General features: G+C 35.9%; 1 protein-coding gene across 1 annotated transcript in view; it reads left to right on the plus strand.

The window, feature by feature from the left end:
• The first annotated feature begins 5,078 nt into the window (after positions 1–5,078).
• Positions 5,079–14,918, plus strand: part of LOC134647230 (septin-7) — a 57,070-nt gene continuing 47,230 nt past the window's right edge. The window contains exon 1 of the mRNA XM_063501493.1: positions 5,079–5,674. Coding sequence (XP_063357563.1) covers positions 5,582–5,674 — 93 coding nt within the window. The 5' untranslated portion in view covers positions 5,079–5,581. The remainder of the gene's footprint in view (positions 5,675–14,918) is intronic.

The raw sequence follows: 14,918 nt of genomic DNA on the forward strand, positions 1-14,918 counted from the left end.
TGCGAGAACTGACATACTGAAATAACATTGAAATCGTATGGTTTCTGCGTCCCGTTTTCGCTCTACAGGCAGCCACGATGTGAGAGCGTGACGTACTTTATTATGTTCGTATTAGAATTGAAGTACATTTATTAATTTACGGAGCTAGTGCTAGGTATTCAATGTGTATTCACATGAGTACGGTCTAACCTCGTTTATTGCGTCGCAAATTAAAATGTGCGCTTACTTATAGCAATTTTCAATACTATGTAAAAAATAAAATAACACAGTTCTGCACTGACGTCTTTCTCCAGTATATCTATTCTAGCTAAAACATGTTGTAACTTCATTATGTACATATACATAATATATGTCCTTAAAAGTTACGAACAAGTTACAAAAAACCATCACTAAGTATTATAATTATAACTTTAGGTAGGTACATTTTGTATGATCTTAAACCAATATTTCATGATTATAATGAAAAATAGAAGTATTTTTATCGTTGAATGTCACATGTGGTTGTTATCTTTAAAAATTTGTCAAGTGCTTTTACTCGTACCTAGCTAATCCAAGTGGTAATTAAGGCAATCGATAAATAATGAGACGTGAAATTATGGAGTGTAGGTAAATTAGTCACCTTAAATGGCTCCTCTACAAAATGCTCACGTAATAGGTAGGTACAACTCGGAAAGATTAGGAGGCGTCCCATACCCGGTAGCGATATGTTATTGCACGAATATAAAATAAAAACCGGCCAAGTGCGAGTCGGACTCGCCCATGAAGGGTTCCGTATTTAGGCGATTTATGGCGTATCAAAAAAAAACTACTTACTAGATCTCGTTCAAACCAATTTTCGGTGGAAGTTTACATGGTAATGTACATCATATATTTTTTTAGTTTTATCATTCTCTTATTTTAGAAGTTACAGGGCAAACTATTCAGTTTAGAAAAAAATGATATTAGAAACCTCAATATCATTTTTGAAGACCTATCCATAGATACCCCACACGTATGGGTTTGATGAAAAAAATTTTTTTGAGTTTCAGTTCTAAGTATGGGGACCCCCAAAATTTATTGTTTTTTTTTCTATTTTTGTGTGAAAATCTTAATGCGGTTCACAGAATACATCTACTTACCAAGTTTCAACAGTATAGTTCTTATAGTTTCGGAGAAAAGTGGCTGTGACATACGGACGGACAGACAGACAGACAGACATGACGAATCTATAAGGGGTCCGTTTTTTGCCATTTGGCTACGGAACCCTAAAAATGAAAGGCGTAGCCAAAATCCTTATAATTTTTTTTTACCAAATTCGACGAAGTCTGAAGGCGAAATACGGAAACACGAAATGCTATTGAAATCGGTCCACGGTATTTATCTATATATTTTATCCTCTTTATAGTTTTAGTTTTCTGGCGTCCGTTGGCTCGTTGGGTGGATGACGTTCGAAGTATCGCGGGGCACTTTTGGATGAGACTAGCACAGGGGGCCGATTTTTGAATTTCGACCGCTCGATTTCGTGTATTTCGTTCAGTAATATTTCCACTATTAGGCATATAAATTCTACTAATAGAATTGAAAACGAGTGGTCGAAACCACTCGATTCCAAATTTCTATCACTCGTATTTCAAAAATTAGCATTTCACCGTTTTCCACCGATTTTCGAGTGACGAAATCGTGCGATCGAAATTCAAGAATCGGCCCCAGGACCGGGACAAGTGGCGTACAAGAAGAGGCCTATGCTCAGCAGTGGGCGACCGAAGGCTAAAATGATGATGATGATGATAGTTTTCAAACAAGGGTAGTGAGAGCAACATTTAGGTTCCAGAAGTGAATGTGACATCCTCCTTTATCTCTACACGTTATTTATCTTAACATCCATTTACTGTTAACGTTGCCGTAAATACTAATCAGCATAAAACCTGAAACCATCTCTCTCGTTACTCGATAGTGTCCGAGATGGCTGACCTTAAGCCAGCGACGGCCACTCCGCCGGAATCTGCGGAGTTGCGAATTCTCAGCATGCACCATTCCCACAAATAGCATGTATTGTTGTGCCGTGCGTGGCGTTTACTTACGTTGCACCTCGTTCGCGGCTCAGTCGCGTACGCGCGCCGGCTCTCTCCGACGAGATTCACGAGATCAACAAATCTTAAACCAAGTTCAACGGTCTAAACCTACCCTAACAATCTAACTCGGCCACTGTCAATATTTGTGAGTGACGACATGTTTATTGACTGATACATTGATCGCCTCAAAACATGCTCAACTCTGGCACTTGTGTTTTGATTTCAACGGCTGTGCTCTGACGTTTAGTTTGTTTATGGATATTATGTGTCTTTAGTTCTTTGATCTGAGCTTTACGCGGACAACATTAACGGATATAATGGAGGCTATGGATACATCTTCTCTTACATGTAAGGTTTATGTTTATATTTTTATAGCCTATATTGCGTAGTGTTAAAAATTATACAGACAGTGTTCAATATACATATAATTAACAAGGCATTAACATAATTTTATGTTTGCTCTTGTTATTTGCTATGTAGTTTTATAATCAAATATGTTTTTTTTTAATAATATTTTATGAAGTCTATTGATACTTTCAGTGCCAAGCTCCTCAATTGAATGTGTTTATCATCATCATTAGAGTCTGTGCGGAAGGAGAAGAGTTGTGGAATGTATCGGGCCCCATACATTCCACGACTCTTCTCTTTCCGCACAGACTCTATCGTATAATCAATTTCACCATGAATGATTGTATTGTTAAGATGAATGTGAAAAACCTAACCTGCTGTCATTCTGTTCACCTATACATATATTGTATTTTCCGATTCTGTCCTTTAATTCCGCTATGCCACCTTGAAGTCTCTAGTTTTTTTTTACCTAGATAATGTTATACATATCAACCTTTGTACTGAGTTTAAGTACTTACAGCGTCGTAGTGCTTGTGAAAAATACTATGTCAGTCGTTTATTGACCTCGCTGATTTTGTAACTATAAAGTCTGGGAGTAACCATAGATTGCTCACTCCATACATCAGTTTTAATACCAAAAAGACTATTAGCATCTAGCATCGAGTAGCGGAACTATCAGTACTGCGACTTGACAGTAGATGTAGCACCGACCGGAAAGTCTTATGCTGTTGAGATAAGACTTTCCGGTCGGTGCTACATCTATTGTCAAATAGCAGTACTGATAGTTTCGCTACTCGATGCTAGATGTAGACACTGAAATTAAGTCTAACTGATGTATGGAGTGAGCACTCTTGTCTTACTATATTTCTCTATGGAGTAACGCATGTTGATCTAATTATATTGATTTAGAAAAAAGTTGTAAATTTGTGTGTGCGTGTTAGGCGTGTACATTTTTATAACCTTGTTAAATGATACACTCTCTTCCGAAATTCGAATAGTGACGGAAGTGTCTTATGAATGTGAATAATACTCCAATTTATTATGAGGTTACATATATCTGTAAGATACAAACGAAAATAAATTCTTAACTCTCAGTCTCTGAGGCTCTTTTCCTTTGATTCATTTTGGTGCATACACTGGTTAGCTTCTAACCGAAGTCGACAATTGTTTAAGTCCCTCGTCAATTGTTTATATTTTCGTCAGTTTATAGAAAAATAAAACAATTGCGATCGAAACAATAGTAGCCTATAGATGCACTGACACTGGTGTCATTTCCAATAGTCGTCGCACTAGAGGGTAACGATTCATCATTTCACACTTTATTTTTGAAATTGTTTCATGAATTTACATGGATGTTAGGCAATTGTTAGAACCAGAAACCGAAGTCGTAGACTTATGTTGTTGTATACGTAAGTTCTCACGAGCTATTGTTTTTTGAAGTTCATTATATGTATAGAATAGCAAATAATGTTTTGTTTTTTCTGTTTCATGTCCACATATTCATCAACTACAAATTTAGCGGTAAGTACCTTTATTCATAATATTAAATAAGTTGCCTCCTATTCGCTTACATAAGTTACATACGTAAGATGAAAACACATCAAAGATGGTAAGTATTTAGTAAGTATGTATGTCCAGAAGTTACTAGACCATTGGTTAAGACTTAAGACATATATTAAAGTACCGTCTCCAATTCTCCCTTAATTGCTCAAAGGTTAACTGGAAGAGATCCCTTAAAGGGATAAGTTCGCCTTTGTACTAATGATGAATGTTATTTTTCCTGTTTTGTTCTGATTTTTGTACAATAAAGTGTTTTACAGTACAATTTTCACCTCAGCAGCTCGAACAAGGGTACTTTGCTACTTAAAAACAGTGAGCAAAATCGCATTTTGCTCACTGAGTAGCAAAGTGATTTTTAAGTAGCAAAGTACCCTTGTTCGAGCTGCTGAGGTGAAAACTTAATTGTTGGTATATCTTAAGAAAACATGAGTGAATAGGTAAACGATGAAGAAGGAATACATTTTTCGGGTTCTCTAATATGTTCTCACTGCTGAGGTGAAAAGTTTTGTGAACTACACGAGATCAAAGTTATTTACATCTCGTGCGCTTTTGAGTCCCTTACTACGCTCAAGATTCTAAATTAGATTCACTCGCTACGCTCGTGAATCTAGTATAGAATCTTTCGCTTGCACGGGACTCAAATGAGCACTCGAAGAAATATCAAACTTTGATCTCTTGTTGTACAAATAACTATTACAATACAATAAAGTAAGGTGTTCCTAAAAAAATAATGTTAACTTAGTATAATCGATGCTCCGAACATACACTACCTAAAAAAAAATAATTTACATTCGAAATGCGTTGGCAATATGAAGTGAAGCATATTTTATCACTAGGAATTATTGGGTCATACGAACCGTTTGTCCATGCGGCACGTATGTTGGGTGTCATTTGAATTACGAGCAGGAATTCGCGACCGCTATTCGGCCCTCGGGCGCCGAGGTTGGCCCAGCAGGCGTGTGACACCGATATCGCACGTCCCTATGGTCATCCAGTCATCCTCGGACCGCTCGCCAATCGTTGCTCATAGTCATACGGTGACGACTGCACTCAACGCGTTTGCTATACGTCGCATCGTATGAATCAGTTCACATTTTTTGAACGCCACTCGCTAGTTCAGACGCCATTTTATTAATTAGTTCATTGCTCCAGGTTTGCGCGAGTTCCTTGGAAGCACTATATTTGCCTTCGGATTCCTTTCCATTCCAATGAACCAGTGTGTGACTATTTTTGCGTCCAGTTGGCCAGTTGGTGGTAACATTCTTGGTGCTTTTGTTTCGGTAGTTCAAGTGCGCGGTTTACCGATTCCGAAGCAAACTTAAATTTCTGAATTACAAGATATTCTCGATAAGAATGTTTGTGTGCAGTAAACCATAAAAGTTTATCACGGACAGCGAAACTATAACGTTATTTGTAATCGGTTGATTCACACACTGGCTTCAGTCGGCGCTCCTCCGGATGTGTGATTTGTCGACATAAAATGAGCTATCGGGCTTGCCAGTGCGAATGCCAGTAATTATTGGAACATGTTTCCTCCTTAAACGCCACCGGTGTTGTAACAATTAGTATTCAGTGACGTGTGAGTTCTAACAGTTCAGTGAGAGTGAATATCAGTTCAAACTATGGCCTCAATTTCGGAATCCCCATTGAATAGGCCGAGAAACAGACCTGTCTTGTCTCGGTACAAGCCAAATTCTAATGCTTCTGCAGAGCAAGTAAGTTATTACATATTACAATTAATAAGAGGAGGCCAAATGACAAATTAAACATGTCCTAAAGATAAAATAAATATTAATCCAGTAAAATTAATACAAATCCATTATTTCATTTGACCTGGTTTTATAGCTAATAGAAATCTTCGCCGTCCGTCATACTCGTACAAGGCTCGCCCATTAGAAACTTGTGGTCATCCTTCCTTTGTGTTACTAGACAAGTGTGTAAACTAATATGTACTCGAAAGTAATGTATTGTCAGTTCGTTTTGTGTATCTACCGTGTTTTTGTTACCACCAAGTCTGTAATTAACCCGTAAATTATTATGTTCCTAGAACCGTTACCTTGTCCGCGGAGTTTAGGACTTTACATATTTTGGATTGAAATGTACTTATTTGGAGCAAATAACATTCTACTGTCCATAAGGGGTGTACCGAAAAAAACTGAAAATGGTTAAGAAACTATGTTTTTTTACCGTTTTGCAGGCTGAGTACCATACCTAACAAAATTTTAAAAGTCTGTATGAACTTCGGCCTTCGACGGGACAGAAATGTGAATTTAACACGAGCATTTTGTCACATATAAAAAAAGCGGCCAAGTGCGAGTCGGACTCGCCCATGAAGGGTTCCGTATTTAGGCGATTTATGACGTATAAAAAAAACTACTTACTAGATCTCGTTCAAACCAATTTTCGGTGGAAGTTTACATGGTAATGTACATCATATATTTTTTTTTGTTTTTTCATTCTCTTATTTTAGAAGTTACAGGGGGGGGGGGACACATTTTACCACTTTGGAAGTGTCTCTCGCGCAAACTATTCAGTTTAGAAAAAAATGATATTAGAAACCTCAATATCATTTTTGAAGACCTATCCATAGATACCCCACACGTATGGGTTTGATGAAAAAATTTTTTTTGAGTTTCAGTTCGAAGTATGGGGAACCCCAAAAATTTATTGTTTTTTTTCTATTTTTGTGTGAAAATCTTAATGCGGTTCACAGAATACATCTACTTACTAAGTTTCAACAGTATAGTTCTTATAGTTTCGGAGAAAAGTGGCTGTGACATACGGACGGACAGACAGACGGATAGACAGACAGACAGACATGACGAATCTATAAGGGTTCCGTTTTTTGCCATTTGGCTACGGAACCCTAAAAACCAGCTGACCCTTATTTACAGCAAGGCTCCACTCCTTATTTGAAAAGATTTAAATGGGCTAATTGCGTTATACTAGATAAAAAGGATTAAGTAACCTATGTAATTTTCCGTGCGTGGCGTGATATATCTAACTAGGTTTATGTGTTTACATACGTTCCTGGCCGGGCATATTTCGCTACGTTTATTATACGACTACAAGGAAAAGTCTATGGACACAGCATTTGCTTTTTTAACAAATATAGCTTGACCATTTTTAGGGTTCCGTAGCCAAATGGCAAAAAACGGAACCCTTATAGATTCGTCATGTCTGTCTGTCTGTCCGTCTGTCCGTCTGTCCGTCTGTCTGTCCGTCCGTATGTCACAGCCACTTTTCTCCGAAACTATAAGAACTATACTGTTGAAACTTGGTAAGTAGATGTATTCTGTGAACCGCATTAAGATTTTCACACAAAAATAGAAAAAAAAAACAATCAATTTTTGGGGTTCCCCATACTTCGAACTGAAACTCAAAAATTTTTTTTTCATCAAACCCATACGTGTGGGGTATCTATGGATAGGTCGTCAAAAATGATATTGAGGTTCCTAATATCATTGTTTTCTAAACTGAATAGTTTGCGCGAGAGACACTTCCAAAGTGGTAAAATGTGTGTCCCCCCCCCTGTAACTTCTAAAATAAGAGAATGATAAAACTAAAAAAAATATATGATGTACCATGTAAACTTCCACCGAAAATTGGTTTGAACGAGATCTAGTAAGTAGTTTTTTTTTATACGTCATAAATCGCCTAAATACGGAACCCTTCATGGGCGAGTCCGACTCGCACTTGGCAGCTTTTTTCCTGCTACAGTTATTTATAAAGTATTGCGGATAATGCACCAATATCACATTCCGAGAGATATAACTACTTGTACAACATATTCGAACTGGTCGATTTCTCATAACAATAATCCTACCTAGACAAATTCTTACCAGATAGCAGTGTTGGGCAAAAAGTAATTAAATTATAAATTAACGATTGCAATTACAAATTGTAATTTCAACAAATAATTTCCATTACATGTAGAAAGTAATCGCGCATTCGATTAACAATTACAGTTACAAAATGTAATTATTAATTACATTTTTAATTACATTTTGAAATTTAATTTTTTAATTAATTACTTTTCTCAATTACAATTACTTTTATTGAATGCAAATTTTCAATCATCTTTATTTCCACAATCAGATGAAAATATTGAAGGCATTTTAAATTTGTCAATCGTGCATTATTGACAATGTTTTTATATTAAAAAAAAATGCAAATGAGTACTCTTGCAAGAATTTGTACAAGGGAATATAATGTAATGAGTAATCCAAGCATTTTTTTATTAAGAGACCTCACGTGTATTTTTCTAACAGTGAACGAAACTAAGAAAAAATACCTACCACATGAGTAGATACTTTTTCTCGGTTTCGTAAACATAAACCTTCACTCCGCACTTTAAAATAGTGAGTCTATTTAACGAAAATAGAAAAATAACAAAGTCACAAAGTAGCCATTAATATACCTCGCGTGATTTGTGCACAACCCCTATCCAGGTAAGAGTGGATTTTTAAATTGTTTTTCTTTATAATTACTCCAAGTACATTTGTTCATCTTTGCAAATAAATAAAAAGGTTAACGAAAAGTAATCGAATAATTAAATTACAAATTAATGTAATCGCAATTGCATGCGCAATGTAATTAAATTACAATTTTTTTTTACATGTAATTCATTTAGTAATTAAATTACACAAGTAATTAATTACGCCCAACACTGCCAGATAGCTTAGTAACTATACACCCGTGCGTCTAGATAATATCTAGATTCTAGATAGAGAGCTACAGTACCTACTCCTTAGGAGGTACCAATGGGAAGTCATCCTAGAAATGGTGTTAATAACTCATAAATCTCATAATGTGACATGTTGCTTTTATTTCCTATTGTTAATGGCAACAAAGTTTGATCTATGAAGCCTTTCAAAAATTGGGTTGTTAATTATGGTCGTAGATGTTAATTAACCCTTAATTCGGCAACGTCCTATATACTGGACATAACCTTCGACCCTCTTTTTGTATTTTTTTTTCTAGGTACCTACTGCTCAGGAGGTACCAATGGCAAGTCATGATCTAAAAATGATGTTCATAATTCATAATATTGCTTTTATTTCCAACTGTTAATTATAGTCGTAGATGTTAATTAATGCATTTTGGTAGTTCTCTCATTGTTCAATATGTGTGATTTTGACTCTAGTAACATCAGCTTAATAAGGCGTAAGAAAAAGCGCTATTAAAGGCTTGATATGTTGAGTCTGATGTTCATTTGGGCGAGCGACATGACATACCTAATACCTAACCCGAGTCCCGATCTCGCTCAGCTCGATTTTTAAATTTTGTAAAAGAACACATTTATTACGAAATTATTGTTGGTATTTAGTATTTGTAATTTCTCGTAGGAGTGCATTGATTAATATTGATTACCTTGAGATCTCAAGTCATCCATCACACCCGTTGTAGGTTTTCCATTCATTGGAACGGCATCATTTTACACCGCCCATAAGTCCGTAGATACAATAAGTATCTGTTGCAAGTGGGATGCGTTCATTATCTGATGTTGCAATGTTGCAATGAGTTGGTTGCGAAATTAGCGTGCGTCCTAATATTTATTATTATTTCTATCCAACATTTAAATAAGTTAAAAATATTTTTTAACTAATTACTCGATGTTTCATCCCGAAATACTTACCTACATCATCGGTAATACTTCGGCAACCTAATTCCAAAAATTGGGACAAGCGCTAGTTTTTACGAAAGCGACTACCATCTGGCCTCCCAACCCTGAGGGGAAACTAAACCTCATGTGGGTTAGTCCGGTTTACTCATCTCATGATGTTTTCCTTCACCGAAACCGACTAGTAAACACATCAAATGTTCTACGAAACCTAGTCTACCAAATAAAATACAAAATTTTAAATCAGCCTCGACCTGTAATAAAATTCGGCCTTTCTCAAAGATTTTGTTTAAAAAACCTAATTTTTCGGCAGGTATCAAGTAAAGATTACTTTTTGTTTCACTTACGACGGCAGCGTTGCTGCAGTCCGCCAAAGGGTTAAATGAAATCTAAATGAATCTAAAGTTTATAGACGAATTGGGGTTGCATGAAGGAGAAGGCTGGTTCGAATCCAGACTACAGCGACCTATTTTAACTTGGGCGAGTGTTCGCTTTGTTATCTTTACTGTTGTGTATGTTTCCGTTTGTTTAAGAAACATTGGCTGTTGGTCTGATCGCACGTGCCTCTTTGGCTAAACTATGCCTCGAGCTCTGACTAATTGTGCGTTCAGGCTAAGTGATAAATCACGTTTTAATTATACGTAACCGGCGGCAGTTCTAACTAACCTCTTAGTTTAGATTGGACTTGTACTATGGCGTAGGTATAGTAAAATAAAAATTCTAATACTGGATGTCGAAGCCTGAAAAATATATTTTGTTTTAATTTAACACACATTTATAGACGGGTCTATCGCGAAATTTATTTTATTACCTACCTTTATTTACCGACGTTTCGACACAGGTTTCACTGGTCGTTTAAATATTATATATTTTGTTTGCTAAAATAAAGTACTTAGTGTACTTACCTATTCAGTACTTATATTAGATTAGATTTCACTTAAGAGCCAACAGGAGCTGAGATTTAAATATTTTAGGTAAATATACTCGTCTCACTAACGGAAGCGGCTCCTAAAACTAGTGCGATAAGGACAAGGCGAAAAATCCTGCGTAAAAATCTCAAAAATCGAGGTTTCGTACTCGACTGTTTCCTCCTCCAAAACTTAACCAATCGTAACCAAATTTGGAAATCTAAATGATTATGACATTATCTGTGTCGGACCGTTTTGCTTTTTTGGCTAATTGATATAAGTTTTGAATAGCGCGCCTCTCATTGCGGCGTAGTCAATTAGGCCATTTTGGCCATTTTTGAAGGGCTCTAGCGCCTTAAAAAAACAAAAATATCAAAAAAAGCAAAACGGTCCGACACAGATATTGACAATATTAATCTTTGTTGAAAAAATCATTGCTCTAGCTTCAAAACCCACGGAGGAAACAGTCGAGTACGTTTGTATGGAGAAATGACCACTCCTGTTGGCTCTTAATCGGTTTCAAGAAAGGTCAAGTGTTTTTACCTATACGTCACGCCAGGTCGTAAAGTAGAAATTACCCGCTGCGCTAACACTCCTATTGACCATTTGATAATAAAAACAAACTACTTACAAGTATGGGACGTAATAAAGAATACCTACCTCAGATGGCGTAATTATTGGCGCGGGTTACAAATAATTTAGATCAGAGTGCGTAGCCAACAATGCCAACATGCCAATCGTTTACGCTCCGTAGCGAACGAAACGCAACTGTCGCACTAATATAAAGAGACAAAGCGTTTGGTTATCGTAACGCAAACGATTGTCAACTTGGCTAGGCATCCTGAGTTAGGCATTCTTTCCCGTTCTAGGTATATTTGAAGTACTATTTTCGTCCGCTACTTGTACACACGCGTACGGTGCTTAATGATTTACCTTATTAGCCATGACGCACGACCTCGCTAAGCATGTAACATCTACTCGGTTGAGTAATTACTAACCTATATAGAATTATCGTGTTAATGTCTTCACGTATTATTCACTTGACAACGTTTTATCAGTTTGCTTAAGTACACTCTGATACAGCATGGACGATTGTGTCTCTAAATAGGAGTATACCTAATAATTAGGATTATTAGGAACATGCATGCATGCATTTTTTGGAAGATGTCAATCGACATAATAAAATATTTTCATGTATGTTCCTGATTGCGTTTTTTGTTAGGCACGTTGCACTATACCTAATAACTTGCAATGTTTAAGAATGTTTCCTTATCAAATCTATACCAAATGATAGGTATATTATATGATGGTATATCAGTAATATCACACACCTCACGTGACTGTTAAAGATGGACTAAAAAACATTTCTAAAGTGTTTTTATACATAAAATAAATATCATAATAATTTATCTTTCAACTGACTGTTTACTTAAGTCGTTTAACAAGCGAATATTTTGTGCAATTGACATTGTAACTTGCAATTTAATAAGCCACGGTCTCAAATAAATACGTCCTCACAAATAAGGACTGTCTCTCATCAAGGTTTGTCCACACTGGGCAATAAATGCCATCAGTGCAACATAAATTACTTACTGAACGTTCGTTACATGCCGCGCAGCGTCGTCATATGGTTCGATTTAGTTGTGCTTGCAAACAGAGAAATGCGAATAATAGAGACTGGCAGTTTCATGGGCGCGGCAGTACTAAAGTGCATACGCAAGATTTAAATATTCATATTTATTTGATTTAAGCGGAAACGTACATATTAACACAGTGGCGTTCTTCGACTTCTTAGAGAGCGTCATATCATAGGCATTTTGATTTCACATATCATTCATTACATACACACGTGTACGTAGCTAGTCAGGACAAGCTATAATTATCTATACAAAAAAGTATACGAATCCCAGATCTCGCTGGTGGCTACATTCTATAATAATGAAGAGGAAAACAACGTCGTATGGAGATTGACAGTGATTAATAGTTACTTGTCTCTGCACCAAATGAGCAACGACCTAGGCTTAAATTACTGAAATCGTTTGCTTACATTAAACAAGAACGTTCTTCGCAATTGCGGATTTAATTAAACTTATCCACTTGAAAAATGCAAGAAACTGGTAAAAAATATTCTACGTCCGGCCTAAAAATAAGGTTTATGATTATGAATTACAAAAACGAATCTGATTTCTATTTCCATACAGACTTGATTACACGTTTCCGAATTGTGTTTACGTTTCCTCAGATTTACCAGGCGTGTTCAACATCTTTATAATATCGTTCAACGTGTTTAAGTTCAACAAACTTTCTACGGTTAAGAATCCCATTCGGGGCTCCAAAACCAAACATGCGGTACCTACCTATAGTATGATTCTGAGTTGTTATTCTATTTGCTTACCAAGTGTACGCGAACCAGTCATAATGTAACAAGGAGATCCGTGACAACCTGACAATGACACGTAATTGGAGGGCGTACCGCCTGAGCGTCCCACCCTCGCTTTCAAAATGCGATTTCAATAATTTCACAGATCGCGAACTCAAATGCGTCAGCATGTAATCAAAACGATCGCATCATAACATCGCTGTGATTGTCCGATAAACGACATTTTCATGATTCAATTTAGGAGCTGCGTGTGCCGTCATGCCGTGTAAGAAGATCGTTTTCGACAAACAAAGTTATTAAATGTTCTGATGATAATAACTAAGTTGATTAGGAAGACGCTTTGACCTGCGCCATCTTCTTAATTGTCGTAATATCTTTTATCCTGTTTACTTTTGATCTACCTAAGGCAGGTCAGATCTACCTGCTGTATAATACTTAAGATACAGTTTAGTCATAGAGAAATATAGTAAGACAAGAGTGCTCACTCCATACATCAGTTAGACTATTAATTTCAGTGTCTACATCTAGCATCGAGTAGCGGAACTATCAGTACTGCTATTTGACAATAGATGTAGCACCGACCGGAAAGTCTTATCTCAACAGCATAAGACTTTCCGGTCGGTGCTACATCTATTGTCAAGTAGCAGTACTGATAGTTCCGCTACTCGATGCTAGATGCTAATAGTCTTTTTGGTACTAAAACTGGACGTGGTTAAGCAAAACTGTGTCAACCGACAAAATGACAAATTTTGAGTGACCAAACGATTCCTTAGACAATAATGTATATTTTTTTAAAGAAATCATATTTTCAAAAAATACATTTCTCCTGAAATTTCATTAATACGTTTTAACATAACTGCCATTGCAATTAGCATATTTTTCAATAGTGTGTTATGTTTCTTAACACACATATTTGTTGGACTATCTCCCGTTTACTTTAAGAAATAATAATGAGGCTTAACTCATTATTGCTTAATTCAAAATAACCAGTGCTAGTGTATTCTCACGCGTGTTAACATAGTAAGATGACTAAGAAATTCATTTCAAATCGTTTTTATTACGAATTGGACGTAAATTTATAAAAAAACGAACGTCACAGGAATTGGGTACAAGATATATTTTAAGGTAAGTTAAAAATCAACAGTTTTTCAGCTGATTTTCGTTACTTTATATTTTGGGGTGTAACTCGCCTTGTATTTTCAAAATATAAGTTGATGATGTCCTACTTATTTGCATAAAAAATAGTGCTGTAATTAGTACCGAGTTGATTGTATGTAAATTATACATCAAAAGTGTTTTTCTTTAGTGCTACCATAGAATAAATTAAAGAAATATATATAACTCATTATTGCAAAATTATTAATTTGCTCTTTTGGTGGCGATCATCGTAGATTTATGTCACTTGATTGGTTATTGCAAACATACCTAATTGTTATTAATACTCAATAAGTGACTACTTTGTGTTATAAGCCTTGAAACATTATTGCGAATTTTTAAAAATAAATGTAAAAATATATGTTTTATTTTAAAAACACATCGTCAGTTGTTTCAAACCGTCTGTTTGCGTAGATTTTATTCGGTAATTCCGATTTTATAAGTAAAAATTGTTGACTAAGTAGTAATTACTCGTATTTTATGTAATGAATACATAGGATTACTTTTTAATGATTAATAAAAAGATATTTCATGCCGGTAACACCAATTAAATTTTTTAAAATAAGTAAATAAACTACAATAAAATCAACATGATATTTTTTGGATGTTGTTGCCGAAAACAAGAGATCGCGTGCTTGTGAGCCTCATAAGTAAAAAAAAAAGGCTGCAAAACCATACTTCAGACCAGGGATGTTGCGGATGCAGATTTTTTGACATCCGCGGATGCGGATGCGGATGCGGATTTTTAAAGGCTCACATCCGCGGATGCGGATGCGGATGCGGATGTCAAGATTAGGTACTTAGAAAACGTCAAATATTACATTTTTAGTATTTTTTTATTTAAAAAAACCAAACGTTTAGTATTTGAGCAAGAATATAGGTGCGTTATATTT

The sequence above is a fragment of the Cydia amplana genome, chromosome 4 (assembly GCF_948474715.1).
Source record: "Cydia amplana chromosome 4, ilCydAmpl1.1, whole genome shotgun sequence".
Lineage (NCBI taxonomy): Eukaryota > Metazoa > Arthropoda > Insecta > Lepidoptera > Tortricidae > Cydia > Cydia amplana.